Raw genomic sequence first — 16,268 nt, forward strand, 5'->3', positions numbered from 1 at the left:
GTTGGGTGAAAGGAGATTCCAGTTGGGGTCATGAGATGGCACGGTTGTGACGTAGGTTCCTGGTTGCCATGAGGAGTAAGGGGCAGGCTGACGGAGGAGCGTCCAAGTCCCGATCATAAGGGGTCTGGGAGCTATTTGAAGCCAGGACGGTTGCTATTGTGGTCCTTTGCCTTGGGCAGCTGGGAGCAGTGGTAATGTGGGCGTCTAAATCATGTCTAGGATGGGGCTGTAGTCCATGAGATGAGTATTTCCAACAGGGCTTGACGTGCGGCAACAAGGATCCAGCGGCTTAAGTCACGGGCGGACAGAAGCAACCCTGCATGCCACCAGGTAACAGATCCAACTCAGACGCGGAAATCACTCTCGCTTTGCGCAGGCGCAGCACTGGCGGGCAAGACGCTACGGTTGGGGGCGGGCCCGGAGGGGTGGGGCTTGGAAGCTTCACTCTGCGCTTGCGCCTAAGGGGCGTGGCGGTCGCACCTGCGCGAGTTGGGGGAAGGAGGAGGGGCGAGGTGACGCAGGCGTAATAATAGAGAAGGTGCCAGAAAGATCCAAAACAAGTGGCTGCGGCCGTCGCCCAGGAGTCGTCAGACGCCGGAATCCGGTGAGGATCCAGAGAGGCCTGAGGGCGGCTGGTGGCGGGTAGACGGAACCACTTGGGTGTTGGGGGGAGGGCGGTACCGCCCTAACAGGGCGAGGGGGTCGGGATCGGACAGCACCACCTGTGTGGGGCGACGGGCTGCTTTGGTCGGTTCCACTTGTGGGGGGCAGAGGGTCACTTTCGGACGCTACCATTTGGGTGGAGCCGCGGCGCTGATCGGACAGTACCAGTGGACGGAGCCAAGGGGCACGTCCGGTCAGTGCTGCCCAGAGTCAGAGGGCAGTTGGCAGGGTTCCCCGGGACGGGCCCCCACGCTGGTTCGGACCGAATCACTTGGTCGGGTCCGGAGGCTGGTTCGGGGCATACCACCTGGGGAGGGGCGTTCGGGCTGGGTCGGCCCGACTCTTGGGAGGACGAACGGGGTCTAGCGTCTCGACCTGTTACTAGGGGACCTCGGGCGGTACCATTCCTTTTTGAGGGAAGGGGAGAGGCAGAGAAGCCTGGGGTGCGAAGGTGGCCCTGCCCGGCAGGACGGGGCGGGGGAGACGCACCGGCGGGGGCGGGGTCCGGGTCCCCGCGTCACTGACCATTGCCCCCTCCCCGCTGTGTGGGTTCTAGGCCCTGGTTCAGAGCTTGTGCCGCCCCCTCCCTCCCCTGGGTATGGCGCTGTCCGGGTTGACCCCGGCCCCGAGCTGGGAGGAGGATGAATGCCTGGACTACTACGGGATGCTGTCGCTTCACCGTATGTTCGAGGTGGTGGGCGGGCAGCTGACCGAGTGCGAGCTGGAGCTGCTGGCCTTCCTGCTCGACGAGGCCCCCGGCGCGGCCGGCGGTCTGGCTCGCGCGCGAAGCGGCCTGGAGCTGCTGCTGGAGCTGGAGCGCCGCGGGCAGTGCGACGAGAGCAACCTTCGGCTGCTGGGGCAACTCCTGCGCGTGCTGGCACGCCACGACCTGCTGCCGCACCTGGCGCGCAAGAGGCGCCGGCCAGGTATGGTTGAATGGGAGGGTGACAGACTTCCGGTGGGGACGGGGCCTTGTCCTGGCTGGGCCTCCATGGTGGCCTGATACAGACAGCACCGTATCAGCCTGTGTCCCAACTCGCTCCTCCCCTTCTCTCAGTATCAATGAGGAACACAACAGGGAGGAGGCATGGCTTTGGGAGAGGTGAGCTTGTGGAATTTGGCCACATCAGTGGTGTTTGTGGCCACTGTTTATGGAGGGCTTATTTCATGTGAGGCACAGCGGTAAGCCCTTCGTGTGAACTGTCGCCTTATATCTTCCCAGTAATCCTGTGAGGTAGTCCTGTTAGTGTTCTCATCTTACAGGGAAAAGAATAGGGTTAAGAGAAGTTAAGCAGCTTGTCCACACGTAAGAACTGAATCTTGCGTGTTGCTCACAGGAGATACAAGGTGTTGGGATTGACAGAGTGTTTGTTCATGAAGCTTATGTTTAGTGGGGAGGACGTAGCCATTGGGGCAGATAGCTTACTTTTGTATAGGGTTATAGAAAGACTAAAGCAAAGTTAAGAGAATACAGAGAGTAGGGAGCGCTTCATAGTGAAGGAACCCCCCCCCCATTGGATAACCAGTCAAAACCTTTCTGAAAAAGCCATGTTTAAACGGAGGTTCTACTCCTGCTGTGCATAGATCTCAGCGGAGAAAATGCCAGGCAGAGGGAAAGACAAGCTTTTCGAGCCCTGAGTCAGTAATGAGTTTGGTATCATCAGAGACCAGTGTGGCAGGAGCAGGGGAGACTGACAAAGCAAGAGCAGAGAGGGAGGTAAGAAGCCACTTCACACAGGGGCTTGCAGATGACCCAGGTAGAAAGTTTGGCTCCGAGCTGATGCCCCTAGTCCTGTGAGGGAAGTACTCCTGGGGGAGCAGTTCTGAGGTGAGGAACCCCGGGGTTTAAGGGACAGGAATCCTGTGCGTGCTTAGGCCTCGAGCTGTTGAGGCCTTGGCTGGGTCATTAGTGGTGCAGTGGCTGGTTTTGGAGGGGGATTCCGAACTTCCCTTGCCCAGAGGAAGCCCTTGGCAATTGGATAACCAGGAGAGGGGCATCACTAGAGAAGAACCGGCCGTGTTTTTGGAAGAATATACGTGGAGGTTAGGCTATGGAAGGGAGGTTTGGGGGAGCCTGCTTACCCCTTGGGGGCTCAGGGAGCGTTGGGGGCAGTTCGAGGCGGCCGGGGTTGGGGGGTGGGCAACATTGCAGGGATCCTGACCATGACTCGGCTTACAGACTCCAATCCTGACAGTTGGAGCTGCTGTAGACATGGTTTGGACAGCCCCAGGAGGTCACAAGTCCCTATCTCTCTGTAGGCATACAACCACCATTGGGCAGGAGGCGTTTGAGAGAGAGCAGCTATCTGGGCTCTGGGCTCTGGGGAACTCGGGCACCTAGTGGGGCCGGAGTCCATCTCCAGCTGGGAATTGAGGCTGGGCTGGGGAGGGGCTGGAGGCTGGGAATACTTCTTTCCGTTTTTCTCCTTCTGAAGTGTCTCCGGAACGCTACAACTACGGCACCTCCAGCTCTTCTTCCAAAAGGACTGAAGGCAGTCGCCGCCGCCGCCGGCAGTCAAGCAGTACTTCAGACACGCAGCAGGGTCAGTGGGAGACAGGTGAGCCTCGCTGCGTGGGCGTGATGGCAGCGTCCCTTTCTTCCTCCTGAGCCCTGATGAACCCTCTCCATCCCGGCCCATCAAGGAAGGGGCCTGAGGGGTTATTCTGTGTCCACATTCCTTTATGTGTGGTGTTTATTCTACAAAAGCATGTGTCCGGAAGCAACGAATGGAATTGTTTGTGGTGGTTTTATAGGGCATCTGAATGACATCACACGGTGGGTAGTCTTCACGTGGCTGGCTTTGCTGGACACGTTTCTGAGATTTATTCACGTCAGGTACCTTTAATTTGTTTCTTTTAATTGCCCTGCCAGTTCATTTAGGCTGTTTTCTTGTCCCTAGTTCCTAAATTATTCAAACATAATTTCAAACATACAGAGCAGTTGAAAGATAAGTGCAGTGAGCATGCTCCTATTTTCCACCTTGATTCAGTAATTTTAACATTTTGCCACTTTTGCTTTACTGTGTATGTACTTAACAATGGATTTTTGGTTGTTACTTGTGTGCGTATATGTAACAATGGATTTTCGGTTGAACTCTTTGAAAGTAAGTTACACCCATCAGGATACTTTATCCCTAAATCATCAGGCATTTCCTGAGAATGAGAAGATTCTCCTAGATCATCTCCAGACCATTATCATACCTAAGAAAATGAATACTAATCCTCTGATACCCTAACGCTTCATTTTCACGTTTCCCCAAGATGGTCTCCACTCTCAGGATCCACTCATAGTTGAGTTTCTCTGCATCTTGGTTTTTTTAAAAAGATTTTATTTATTTACTTGTCTGAGAGAGAGAGCACAAGCAGGGGAAGTGGCAGGCAGAGGGAGAGGGAGAAGTGGGCTCCCCGCCTAGCAAGGAGTCCAACGTGGGACTCGATCCCAGGATCCTGGGATCATGACCTGAGCCGAAGGGAGATGCTTAACCGACTGAGCCACCCAGCATTCCTGTGTTCATTTATTATGTCTCCTTAACCTCTTACTTGAGAACCCAAACTCCTCCCCTGCCCCAAATTTGTTTCTTTTCTTACCATGACGTTGACTTATTGACTCTGTCGGGCCACTTGTTTTGTAGAATGTCACGATTGTTTTGGAAGTGTCCGATCATTTCCTCATGGGGTCCTGGAATGGGTGTATCTCCCGTGAAGTGGGGAGCCCCCACACCCTCACCCTAAGAGACAAGCACGGTAGCAGCCACTGGGTGTTGTTTCTAATTTATGACTCGAAACTCAAAAACCCTGTAAACGTGTGGCCAGAAGAGAGTAATTTCCAGGACTGAGAGTTGAGTGAAGTAGAGTAAGGTACAATAAAAAGTGGGTCAGGAGGTTTGATGAGATTCAGGTTACATGTTTTGGCAGGAATGTTCCTTGGTTGATGCTGTGTGCTTCGCATTGGAGCACATCAAGAGGCTGACGGTCTCGTTTTCTTGCTGTGAGTGGGCAAGTTTGAACACTTGGTTAAGGTGGTGTCTGCCATATTTGTCCTCCGTAAAGGGACATTTCCTCCTTTAATGGTTAGTCAATCTGTGGGATGACACTTGGCACGTACTGTTCCCCAACAGCATCCCCAGTGGGTTTAGCAGGCATCGGTCATCTCTTCCTGAACCAGTGATGACATTGGTGTTCACAAAATGGTGATTTTCTTATTCTTTTCCAGTGTCTATTAGCTGGCATTCTTTCGAGACTTTTCTTTTTTTTCCCTCTCTCTCCTTGGGAGGAGGGGGAGCAGCACTATGGATTCCTGTATAATTATTTATTTACTGTGTTAGAATCCATTAGTCATTCTTCCTGAGGTTCGAATTGACTAGCTCCTACTGTCTTTTTGATGTGGCTCCATCATTCTTTGGGCTTCCTGCTCTGGGGCACTGCAAGATGTCCTGCACTCAACTTGTACTTTTCCTTCCCCAGCCCTGGAATCAGCTATTTCCAGAGGAAGCCTGGTTCCTTTTAGAGGCACTGACATTTAGAGACCAAGCTCTGGGTGCTGCATGTGTGTGGTTCCTGAGCTCTTTTAGTGAACAGACCTAGAAATTGCTTTAAAAAAATTCATATTAGTTTTTTGGGGCACCTGGGTGGCTCAGTTGGTTAAGTATCCAACTCTTGATTTCAGCTTAGGTCGTAATCTCATTGTGCCCCATCTTTCTCATCTCATGATCTCCGATCAAGCCCCGTGTCGGGCTCTGTGCTGGGCGTGGAGCTTGCTTGGGATTCTCTTGAGCCTTCTCCCTCTGTCCTTCCTGCTCTTGCACGCACTTCCTCTATCCCCCCCCCAAAAAAAATTCGTCTTAGTGTTTTCAAAATTAATATACAAAGATGTGTTTCTTGTACACTAAAAACGTTTATTAAAAATTTTGAGATAACAGATTTATTTGCTTCGTTTTATGACAGTTGTAGCTTTGAAAGTTCAGTACCGCTGCCGACTATCTACTGAATGAAGCATACCATTTATTTGTGGTTCTTCCTGTCCTAGGGGTGTATCCCACCGAGAGTTTACAGTCAGAATGTTCTTCCAAGTTACTTGAAATAATTCTTCTCTAGTTCGCGTTACCAATTTTATATACAGCTAGGTTCGTTTGTTTCTGTTTAATTCTATAGTTGGTGTGTTTTTTTGTCTCTTTAATTTTTTGAGTATGTAAAGCAGTTTTATGACTCAAAAGTCAAAACTACCATATGTAAGAAGGATGTTCTTAGAAGGATCATTTCCACTGGTCCCCAATCCCTAGTGAGTAGGTAACTAATTTCGTTCATTTCCTATTTGTCTTTACAGTGTTTTGTCTTGCAAAAATAGCAAGTTTGTATATATTCTTTTTTTTTTAACGCAAGATGTAGCAAATCATAGACACTTGTTTTGCACCTTGCTTTTACTTCACTAAACAGTCTACTCTGGGAATTACCCTGTGTACTGCTTGCCAGGTATTTACATTGTGTTCACATTTAGACAGTTATGAACAATGCCCCAGTGGTCTGTTGTCATGCTTGTTTCCTGGCGTGGCTGTGCAGGGCTTTCTTCAGGGTCAGACCTGGGAGTGGGGCTGCTGGGTGGTGGGGTGTGCTCTTCTAGATGACGCTAGGTTCTACTCACCACTCATCCTATGGACCAGGCCACTGAGGCCCAGGAAGCAGAGGGGCTCACCCAGGTCTCATGGCATGGGGACCAGCCTTGAGCTCTTCTGCAGGCCCCTGCCTCCGTGCTCTACCTGTTATCCTGGTCCTCAGTGTGCCCCATCTTTCTCTCCTCAGGCTCCCCACCGACCAAGCGGCAGCGGCGGAGTCGGGGCCGGCCGAGTGGTGGTGCCCGACGGCGGCGGAGAGGGGCCCCCGCCGCCCCCCAGCAGCCGCAGGAGCCAGCCAGACCTGCCTCAGAAGGCAAAGTGACCTGTGGTAGGTGTCTGTGGGCCTCAGCGAATGCCTGGATGGTGCCCGCAGCCGGCTGCTGAGCCTGAGGGGGGCAGACGCGGACACTCGTGCGCGCAGTGTGGCACACCCAGTGGGGAGGCGGCAGCTTCCATTCATCATCCTCTCTTGCTTGTCTCCGTCCTGCGTGTCGTGGAAGGATCACGTGTGCGACCTCCTCCAGGAAGCTTTTCCTGATGACTTCTTGCTCTCAGTTTTGTCTATTTTTTTCAGTAAACGTTTTTATAGGTTTACTTACTCTGTAGTGGAGTAACGTGTGGGTAAAAAACGAGGATCCTGGGGCAGGCTGCCAGATTCACCCCTTAGCCTTGGCATTTAGATAGGTTGTCTGACCTTGGGCAGGTGACTGAACCCTTCTGGTGTAAAAGGAGGCTGATAGGGCGCGTCCCACGTGGGGTTGTTGAGAGAGAAAATGAATTAGCCTGGTAATATGTTTGCCCCAGTGCCTGGCCTGAGGCCTATGCTATGTGCTACGTACCAGTTGGTGCGTCTTCTTGCTGTTACTGTGCAGTGTGCTTGGGACAGGAATAGCAGTGGGGGCCCTGCCCTTGGGGAGGCGGCGACCTTCTAGTAGGGTGACAGATCAGTGAAACTGAAGCTCGCTTTAGATAGTGCCATGAACAGAGGGTGGGGAGTGGGTGGAGGAGCCCGGCAGGAGCCAAACCACTGGGCCTGGCAGACCTTGGAGTGGATGGGAGCGTGGATTTTATTCCATATGGCAAGTGTTACCTCGGGTTTTCAGCAGGGGAACAAGGTTGATCTGACACCTGCTTTTGATGGAACTCTGACTTCATCTGGAAAATTAGTTAATGATGATTTATAAAGTACGTAGAACTGCGCTAGGTATATGTATTTATGTAGTATGTGCCATGCCTGGTGTGTGTGTAAGTAAACAAAAAGGAAGCGGGGAACGGAGCGAAGAGGCTGGACAGCCCGAGCAGGAGAGGCTGGAGGTCTGGCCCGGGAAAGTTCTGTTGGGGAGAAGGTGGGGACTAACAGGGCTGCCTGGGCCTGCACGTGTGGTAGGCCAGGTGGATTGTGGGCTCTGCTTTAGAGATTCGTGCTTTGACCTTGCCTTTGGGAAATTCCACGTGGCCCTGAGGGTCATAGACGGGCATGGGTGGGTGCACTCTCACTCAGCCCACACCTCTTTGGCTCCCTCTCCTCTGAGTGTCCCATCCACTCCACCAATGAGGCTGCAGATAGCCGCTTGGTGCTGCCGGGAGGAACAGACCAATAGGGCCGGCAGATGTCCTCTGACAACCCTCAGCTGCCCGGTGTGACTCTCCCCCAGGCAGGCAGTCATGAGCAGAGCCACGGGGCTGGCTGGGCAGCAGAGGGAGTCCCTGCCTCCCTAGGGAGCCTGCTGAGCTGAGGCTGGGGAGGGGTCTTGTTGCCTGTGGAGGCTTCAGGTCTCTTCCCCGAGGGCAGGGCTGTGGCAGGGAGGTTGTTACGCAGGGTGTGCCTGGGTCTTGCTGGGAGGACTGTAAGCAGGTCTGACTGCTGACTCACTAGGCAGGGTGGGGCTGGAGGGAGGCTCTCCCCAGTAGGGCCCTGGTGGTTCCCTCTGAAAGCCAGGATGCCTCACCTTTGATGAGGCCCAAGACCAGAGGTGGAAGGAGGCTCCTTCAGACCGGAGTGACCTGCCATTCTTGCTCCCTCGTGTGTGATAGCTGTGGGGCTTAACCCCTAGTCAACTGCCCTCCCCAGAGGGGAAGAATTGGACCAAACTCTGGGTTTCCGAAGGGGAAGGGTGTCCGGAGTACCCCGGGTTTGGACACAGGGCCTCTTGAGTTTCCCCATCCCTTTCAGGGCCATCCACCGGGCCCTGTGCTGGGCACACTACTCGCCTGGCCCAGAGTTTTCAAGACAGCCCTGAGGTAGGGGTGACAGCCCCCACTGTGCAGAGTGGCAGGCTTGGTTCATGCTGTTACTCCACGCGTGTTCTTAGAGCGCTTACTATGCGCTAGGCACAGCAGGGATGGGAGACGCTTGTCCTCACGGAGCAGGTGTTTTGGTGGGAGGAGAAAGTGGACAGAAACTTCAGAGGGCAGCTGAGAAGAGAAGGCAGGGCAAGGGGGGAGGGAGTGAGGGAAAATGCAGTTTTGGATGTATTTTCAAGGTAGAGTGGTCTCAGAAGCCCTCTTGGAAGAGACAGAACAAGTGTGTGGTTGGCTGGGGAAGAGTGTTCTAGATCTGGGGACAGCAGCTGCCAAGGTCAAGTAGGAGTGAGCCAGTGGTGATGAAGGGCTGGTGAGGAAGCTGGCCGAGCAAGGGGGCTGCTGGGAGGTGAGCGCAGGAGAGGTGGGGGGCCCGTCCTGTGGGCCGGGGGACCAGGGCTTTCACTGCTTTACGTGACGGAAAGCAGCCAGAGGATTTGAGTGACAGGATGAGCTTTGCTTTTCTCCTTGTTTCTCTGGAGGAGGGACAGAGGCAGGCACACCAGCGTGATGACCCGGTCCCCCCTTCACTGTGCCTCAGCCCTTGGCAGCTTGTGGGTGATCCTGTTGGACCATCCACGGTGTCTTGGAGTCACTTTCAGGGATCCTGTTATGTCGTCTGTGGATTTTTCACTGTGTACCTCTAAAAGATCAGAATTCTTGGAAAAATTACCGCACTGAAAACATTAAGTTCTTCCTGTCAAATGTCCAGTTAATGCTCTAATGTTGTCCCATTGTCTCAGAAGTGCTGGCTCTCTATGGGGCGCCTGGGTGGCTCAGTCAGTTAAGCATCTGCCTTCGGCTCAGGGCATGATCCCTGGGTCCTGGGGTGGGTCAGGCTCTCTGCTCCTCGGGGAGCCTGCTTCTCCCTCTTCCTCTGACTGCTGCTCCCCCTGCTTGTGCATGCTCTCTTTTTTTCTCTGTGTCAAATAAATAAAATCTTTAAAGAAAAAGAATAAAAAAGAAATTAACTTAAAAAAAAAGTGCTGGCTCTCTCTTTTTAAATTTATTTGAGAGGGAGAGAGAAAGTGCACGAGCAGGGGGAGGGGTAAAGGAACAAGCAGACTCTCCGCTGAGTAAGGAGCCCAATGCTGGGCTTGATCCCCGGGTCCTGGAATCATGACCTGAGTGGAAGTCTGACGCTTAACTGACTGAGCCACCCACGCTCCGCAGTGCTGGCTCTCGTAAGTCTCCTGATCTCTGAGATTTCCCCCGCCATGTCGGCTCTCCTTCCCCTATCCCCGTGGCTTTGTATTTGTTGAAAGTAGTTGTCCTGTAGTTTTTATTTTAAGATTTTATTTATTTATCTGACAGAGGGAGACACAGCGAGAGAGGGGACACAAGCAAGGGGAGTGGGAGAGGGAGAAGCAGGCTTCCCGCGGAGCAGTGCGCCCCATGCGGGACTCGATCCCAGGACCCCAGGATCATGACCTGAGCCGAAGGCAGACGCTTAACGGCTGAGCCACCCAGGCGCCCCATGTAGCGTTTCCTAAAAACTGATTTTGCCAATTGCATCCTACAGTCAAGTTGATTGATATGGTCCCCTATTATCCATGTTTCCTGAAAATCAGTGGTTGGTCTGGAGAGGCTTGATCAGATTCTGGTGTGATGTTTTATTTTCAAGCTCACTTCCCAGGTGGTATTGTGGCTTTCCATCGGGAAGCAGGTAGCGAGTGGCTGCTTATTTTTCTCTGACGTTGGTGGCAGCGTCTCCTCTTTGCCTCTATCTTTTAGTTCAGTCGAACCTTATATTTGACATGACGACGCTGGCCGCGTCCCGGGGAAGAGACTAAAGCAGGGGTTGGGTGCCGCTGTTGTCCAGAGGAGGGTGGTGCTGGCCCTGGAGGGGCAGGGGTCTTTCCGTCAGAGCATTCTGGCTGCCTCTCTTCCCCTTGTGCCTGTCCCTGTCCCTTCCCTGACCCCCCACTGGGGACCCCTGCCCATTTCCCTCTGCCTCTCATTCTGCCCTAGAAGAGAGAGGGATGAGGTGTGTGGGGTTGGGGCACAAGAGGGTGCTGGGGCCGAACTGCGTGCAGGAGCAAGAACAGCTGTCCTCACTAGGAAGGCATCGCCAAACCCTATGTCCTGGGGACAGGGAGCCTTTCCACACAGCTGCCCAGGTGGAGGAGGGACTGTTGCTAAATGCTTGGTGTTCCTGGCCAGAGGAAGCAGTTCAGCCAGCCCCCAGCCCGGGTCACACGGGGGCCAGACGCTCTTCCCGCCTTGCTCCTCACGGACACACGTGGGCCAGTCCGTCCACTTGTCTCCATGTTTGCTGCATCTGTCCTGGCCCCTTGACCTTCCCTGACCCCTGCCTTGACTCTGTTCCTGCCGCCTTGCCGCTTCCGCCGTGCAGCCCGAGTCACCTCGGCATGAGCTCACGTCCTTCCTGAGGCCCTCGGAGGGCTCGTTATATGCCAGGCACTGGCCTTTGCTCTTTACTTGCAGCCAGCGGTGTAATCCCCAAAGTGACCCCTTGAGAGCAGGTCCTGGGGTGAGGTTTTACGAAGGAGGCTGTTGAGGTGCGGGGGCGGGGGTGTGGTTGCCTCGTGAGGCCCTGTACCTCCAGTCATCCCCTGATGCCCTTCTCCTCCACGTGGTCCGGCCACCCTGGCCCCTAGCCTGTGAATGCCTCAAGTTCATTTTCTACTTCTGGACTTCCATGCGGGCTGTTCTCTTTTCTGGGAAGGCTGCTCTTCCTTCTTGTTTTTCTCTTTCGACCTACTTGTTCTTCACATTTTACTTCCAGTGTCATTCCTAGAGAGGTTCCGTCTCATCGTTGAAATCTAAATTACACCTCGCTGTCTCTAATTTTCTCCTGTGGCCCTTGGGATTTCTTTTAATGATAGGTTTCTGTGATTGTGTGTGTGACAGGCAGCAAACAGGATGGGGGAGCCAGGCACCCCGGTTGGAATTCCACCTCTGCCATTTCCTGCCTGTGTGCCCTTGGGCAGGTGACTCATCCTGTGCCTCAGTTTCCCCATCTGCAGAAAGGAGGTAATAGCATTGCCTTAGAAGGTTGCAGGGAGAATCAAGGGGTCAATAAATGTGACGTGTGTGCCAGTCTCCAGTAAATACTCTATATCTGTCACCTATTCTTTGGTCATTTTGTTGAGGACTAAAGGAGAGATGGGGCTTGGTGCCCCTGATTCCTGGCCAGGGGTGGCGGGGTGGCTTCAAGTAACACAGGTCTTCTCCTCTTCCCTCACGGAGTTCCTTGCTCTTTCTGTGTATGCCACGCTGTTGTGTTCCCGACCCGAGGTTGGACTGTGGTCTGGGGAAGGAGTTCCTCATTTGTCGATGGGGATAAGGAAAGTGCTGTGGGGATTTAGGGCCGAAGGTCGGGAGAGCCCTTGGGTAGGGCCTAGCCCATGAGAGGTGTTCCCTAACTGGGGTTCCGTATATTGCAGGCCCACTGGTGGCGGGGCACGCATGTCACCCCACATTCCTGGCACCTCGTAAATAGATCTGTTAGATGAAAGAATGGATGGGACACACACCAGTCCATTCTGGTCCTTTCGTTCTTCCACCCCCATGTTGGGGGTAGGCTCTGAACAGTTTCTGCCACAGGTTGAGTACCTACCTGTGCCGAGGAGGAAGGCCATCTGGGGGGGGTTTCACCCGCTCGGGCTGTGTGGTCCTGTGAGCTGGGCCTTGGTGACTGAGTGGGGCTGCTCTGGACAGAGGAGGTGGACAGGTCATCGTGTGAGTGAGTAAGGCTTGTGCTGGGGGTGCTGCCCTTGTGACTGGAGGCAGGGCAGGGGAGAACGCAGCCGGGACTGAGGGAGGAGGTTGACTCAGGGGCCCAAGTGAGAGAGGGTCAGGCCTGGGCAGGGGCCATGGGGTAGAGAGATGGGTGTCTAAATCGCAGTTCCTGTTTCTGGGTGCCTTCTGTGTCCTAGGACCTGGCGAGTGCTTCATGAGTTGCTTTTTTGAATTCTCATGACCGCACCATGCAGCAGGGACCTCTTGTTTGTCTGTTTATGTTTTTCAGATGGGGAAACTGAGGCTCAGAGAGGTGAGGTCACATGCCCAAGGCCCCACAGCTAGAGAGTGGCAGAGCCGGGACTCGCCTCAAGGTCTGTCGGACTCCGCCACCTGGCTCTGTGCCTCTGCCACTGAGCTGCCCCGTGTGGCCTTGGACAGGTGCTGCCCCTCCCAATTCCCTGCTCCCTGGTCCACACCACTTGAGGGCATGGTCAGACACTCAGGGGAGTCTAGGCTGTGGGCCTGAAGGTCTTGTGTAGTTCCTAACACGAAGGGAGCCAGGCCTGAGTGCCACGGGAAGTCCTGGGCACCAAGGCCAGGTTGGGTTCCCTGGGCCTCAAGTGGAGAGGGTGAGGTTCCCTCGCAGAAAGAGGAAGGGTTTGGGGTGGGAGGAGGAAGTGGGTGGTACTGAGAAGTCATCTGGGAGAGTGGGGACCTGCCTTCCACCTTGTGCTCTGCTGCTGACACCGTGTGTGGAAGGCAAAGGGAGTCAGGCACTTGGCACTTCCCCTTCCCGAGCTTGTTTCCTCATCTGTCCACTGGGTTGCTTGTGGCCCCCGCCCCCTCAGGGCTGGTCTGGCTGAATGGCGGGGGTGAAGCATTTGGCACATCGGAGCTGTTGGCGGCGGCCCTTCTTGGAGCACCCATTGGGCGCTGTTTGCAGTGCTAGCCACGTCTTTTCCGTCCATTGCTCTCGCTTTAATCCTTTCAACAGCCTTTCAGAGTGGAATTCCCAGGTTCCAGCAAGAACCTGGGCTCAGAGAGGTGCTGACTTGTGCCAGGTCACACAGCAGTGCCCAAAGTCTCCTGGGTTAGAATCGTCTCCACTGGCCCAAAGCTGCCCCCTGGGGCACAGGACGCTCAGTGACGTCTGTGGAGCTTCACCACACCCTGACCGCGCAACCTTGGGCAGATCCCTTCCCTTCTCTTTGCCTCCATTTGCTCACCTGTAAATTGGGGTGATAGTAGGGCCTGTCTGACGGGGCGGTCGTGGATTAAATGAGTTCATATGTGGGTAGTGTCTGTTGTCCTTTCCAGCTTGTAGCTGACCCTCACAGCCGGTGTGGTGTTGAGAGGAGGTTCTGTTAGCCTGAGTCACAGGTGGAGCTTTAGTAATCCCACACGGAGGTGATCCGCCCGAGGTCACACTTACAGGGACAGTCTAGGAAGTCCTGGGTCCTGTGCCCTGTGCAGAGCTGCCCCCTCATTTGGGCAGGTGTGGGCAGGGTCGTAAGTAGCAGAAACTCAGCTCAGACTGGCCTGAGCAAAAAGGGAATTGATCTTGGCTGAGAATCTGGATGTTCCAGGGCTCGTGTGAGGAACTTCATTTTTTTCCTCTCTGTCTTGACTCCGGGTAGGCCTCATGCTCTCCCCTCTTGGTGGCCAAGTGCCCCCAGCAGCTCCGGGCTTAGGGTCCATCATCTTAGCGACCTCTGAGGGAAGAGGGCACCTGCTGCCAGCAGAGCTGGCCTGGTCCCAGCCTTGAGACCCCTGGGCGGCGCTCGCGTGCTGGGTGTGGTGGCCCCACAGGAGTCTCACTGAGGGCAGGACGAGGAGCCTGGTTGCCACAAGGCAAGTCCATCAGTCCAGGCATGGGTTCTTGCACAAATATATATCGAGCGCCTACTGTGTGCCACAGGGCTACGCCACTGAATAAAACAGTCCCTTCAGGGGGCTCACCCAGGGAGACAGGTGATAAGCCTGACAGTATAAGGGAAAGCACCGAGATTAGAAGGTGGTAAGTGCCCTGGGAAGAAAGGGAGCAGGGTCTGGGGGACTGGGAGTGCCGGGGGCTGGGGTGGTGGTGGTGACGTTTTAAATCGGGAGGTTAGGGGAGGCCTCATTAGGAAGGTGGCATTTGGAGGAAGTGAGGGAGCAAGTGCTGCGGGGCGGGCCAGAGCATCCCCAGCTGAAGGAGAGGCAGGGCTGAGCAGAACCTGCCTGGTGGGTAGGGGTGCAGCAGGGTGCTGAGGCTGGAGGGCAGCACGTGAGGGGAGAGGAGGTCGCCAAGGTCGCCGGGTCAGGAGGTAACAGAGACCAGGCCCCAGGAGAGAAGCCACGGGAGGGTGTCACTGTACTTGGGTGTGGTTACCACAAGGGGGAAGGATGTGGGTAGGTGCAGTGCAACCCATGGGGCAGGGGGAGGAGCCTGTGGGAGGACGCTCGGGCTGGGAGGAAGGGGTTGCGGGCCCTGGTCCCTTGCGCCGGTCCCTTGCGCCGCCGTGTGTGGAGTGCTGGCCCCTCCCTGACCAGTCCCTCCTTCTCCGCAGACATCCGGCTCAGGGTGCGAGCAGAGTACTGTGAGCACGGGCCTGCCTTGGAGCAGGGTGTGGCCTCCCGGCGGCCCCAGGCGCTGGCCCGGCAGCTGGACGTGTTTGGGCAGGCCACGGCGGTGCTGCGCTCCCGGGACCTGGGCTCCGTGGTGTGCGACATCAAGTTCTCCGAGCTCTCCTATCTGGACGCCTTCTGGGGCGACTACCTGAGTGGCGCCCTGCTGCAGGCCCTGCGGGGCGTGTTCCTGACTGAGGCCCTTCGCGAGGCCGTGGGCCGGGAGGCTGTCCGCCTGCTGGTCAGTGTGGACGAGGCCGACTACGAGGCTGGCCGGCGCCGCCTGCTGCTGATGGAGGAGGAGGGAGGACGACGCCCAACTGAGGCCTCCTGATTCCGGACCTGGCAGGACTGAACCCACCTCCTAGCCTCCGGGCCACTTTTTCCCCCCGGAGGACATCCATCTCTGCCCCTAGAAGACTGTCACTCCAGCAGCCCTGAGGACTGGGACAGATGTCCTGGCCCCTTGACAGACTCTGCCACAGGATGTGGGCTCTGAGGCCCAAACCACTTCCACCTGAGTTTCCTTCCCAGCCTCCTCCCAACCCTACCCTCTGGTGTGTTCCCTCAGCTTCAGGAGGCCAGGGACTCAGGCATGCAGATCAGAACGGGAGGGAGGCATAGCTACACATTCACCAAAGGCCCCCTGCACACCGTGTTCCTGACTGTGGGCTGCGTGCACACATGCACACTGCCCCCCCTGGAATCTGCCCTGGGCTCCTGCCCTGGCCTGCTCCACACATGTCTTTGGCCTAAGGGCTTCTCTCTCAGGATCTCTGATTTTACTTCCCCCAACCCTGGACCTCAGCCACGCTGGGCACTGGGGCTAGGGTGCACACGGGGCCTGCTCACCTTGCCCACTCATCTCTCTAGCCAGCCAGGGCTCTCTGCCCAGCTTCCATACACAGACCTGGCTCTCCACATTCTCCTGCTCTCCACGGTTGGACACAGACTTGCACAAGGACCTGCACCCGGAGTGTCACACGTGCATTGCAGCAGCATCAGACCAAGTGTGTTGTTGCCCATGGGGCCAGGATCAGAAACCAACTTCCTTCTCGGAAAGGGAAGGCAAAGGCTTGGGGCTGATGAGAAAGGTCTTTTATAAGTGGCGCCAATAAAACGGCCCTGGATTGGGGCTTAGGGTGGGCATTAAGGCTCCCTAGGACTCTCTCTTTATGGGCTGGAGGAAGGATCTGATGACCTGGGCCCATTACCAATCCTGGGGTTCCTGGCCCAGTATCCGGCTAGAGGAAGGGCAGGATGCTGGAGCATCATCTGCCACTGCTACCACAGGCCTCCCCTCCTCTCTGGGCCTCAGTTTCCTCATCTGTTGAAATACTGCCTTGGAGTCATAACCTGTCCCAACCCCATTTGCACATA

General features: G+C 55.4%; 1 protein-coding gene across 1 annotated transcript; it reads left to right on the forward strand.

Moving 5' to 3' along the window:
- Positions 1-496: 496 nt before the first annotated feature.
- DEDD2 (death effector domain containing 2) lies at positions 497-16,037 on the forward strand. Its single transcript, XM_028087887.2, has 5 exons — positions 497-604; positions 1,220-1,589; positions 3,099-3,221; positions 6,460-6,600; positions 14,831-16,037. The coding sequence occupies exons 2-5, from the start codon at positions 1,262-1,264 to the stop codon at positions 15,220-15,222; spliced, it is 984 nt and encodes a 327-aa protein (XP_027943688.1). The 5' UTR covers positions 497-604; positions 1,220-1,261; the 3' UTR covers positions 15,223-16,037.
- The last annotated feature ends 231 nt before the right edge of the window (positions 16,038-16,268 follow it).

The sequence above is a fragment of the Eumetopias jubatus genome, unplaced genomic scaffold (assembly GCF_037043125.1).
Source record: "Eumetopias jubatus isolate StellerSeaLion01/CBP00866 unplaced genomic scaffold, mEumJub1_p1.0 scaffold_10, whole genome shotgun sequence".
Classification (NCBI taxonomy): Eukaryota; Metazoa; Chordata; class Mammalia; order Carnivora; family Otariidae; genus Eumetopias; species Eumetopias jubatus.

Bases quoted from the DNA above. Each gene is read 5' to 3' on its own strand.
- DEDD2 (XM_028087887.2), top strand. From the start codon at position 1,262: ATGGCGCTGTCCGGGTTGACCCCGGCCCCGAGCTGGGAGGAGGATGAA. The intron at 3,222-6,459 runs GTGAGCCTCGCT...TTCTCTCCTCAG, and splicing joins GCAGGGTCAGTGGGAGACAG to GCTCCCCACCGACCAAGCGG. The intron at 6,601-14,830 runs GTAGGTGTCTGT...CCTTCTCCGCAG, and splicing joins AGAAGGCAAAGTGACCTGTG to ACATCCGGCTCAGGGTGCGA.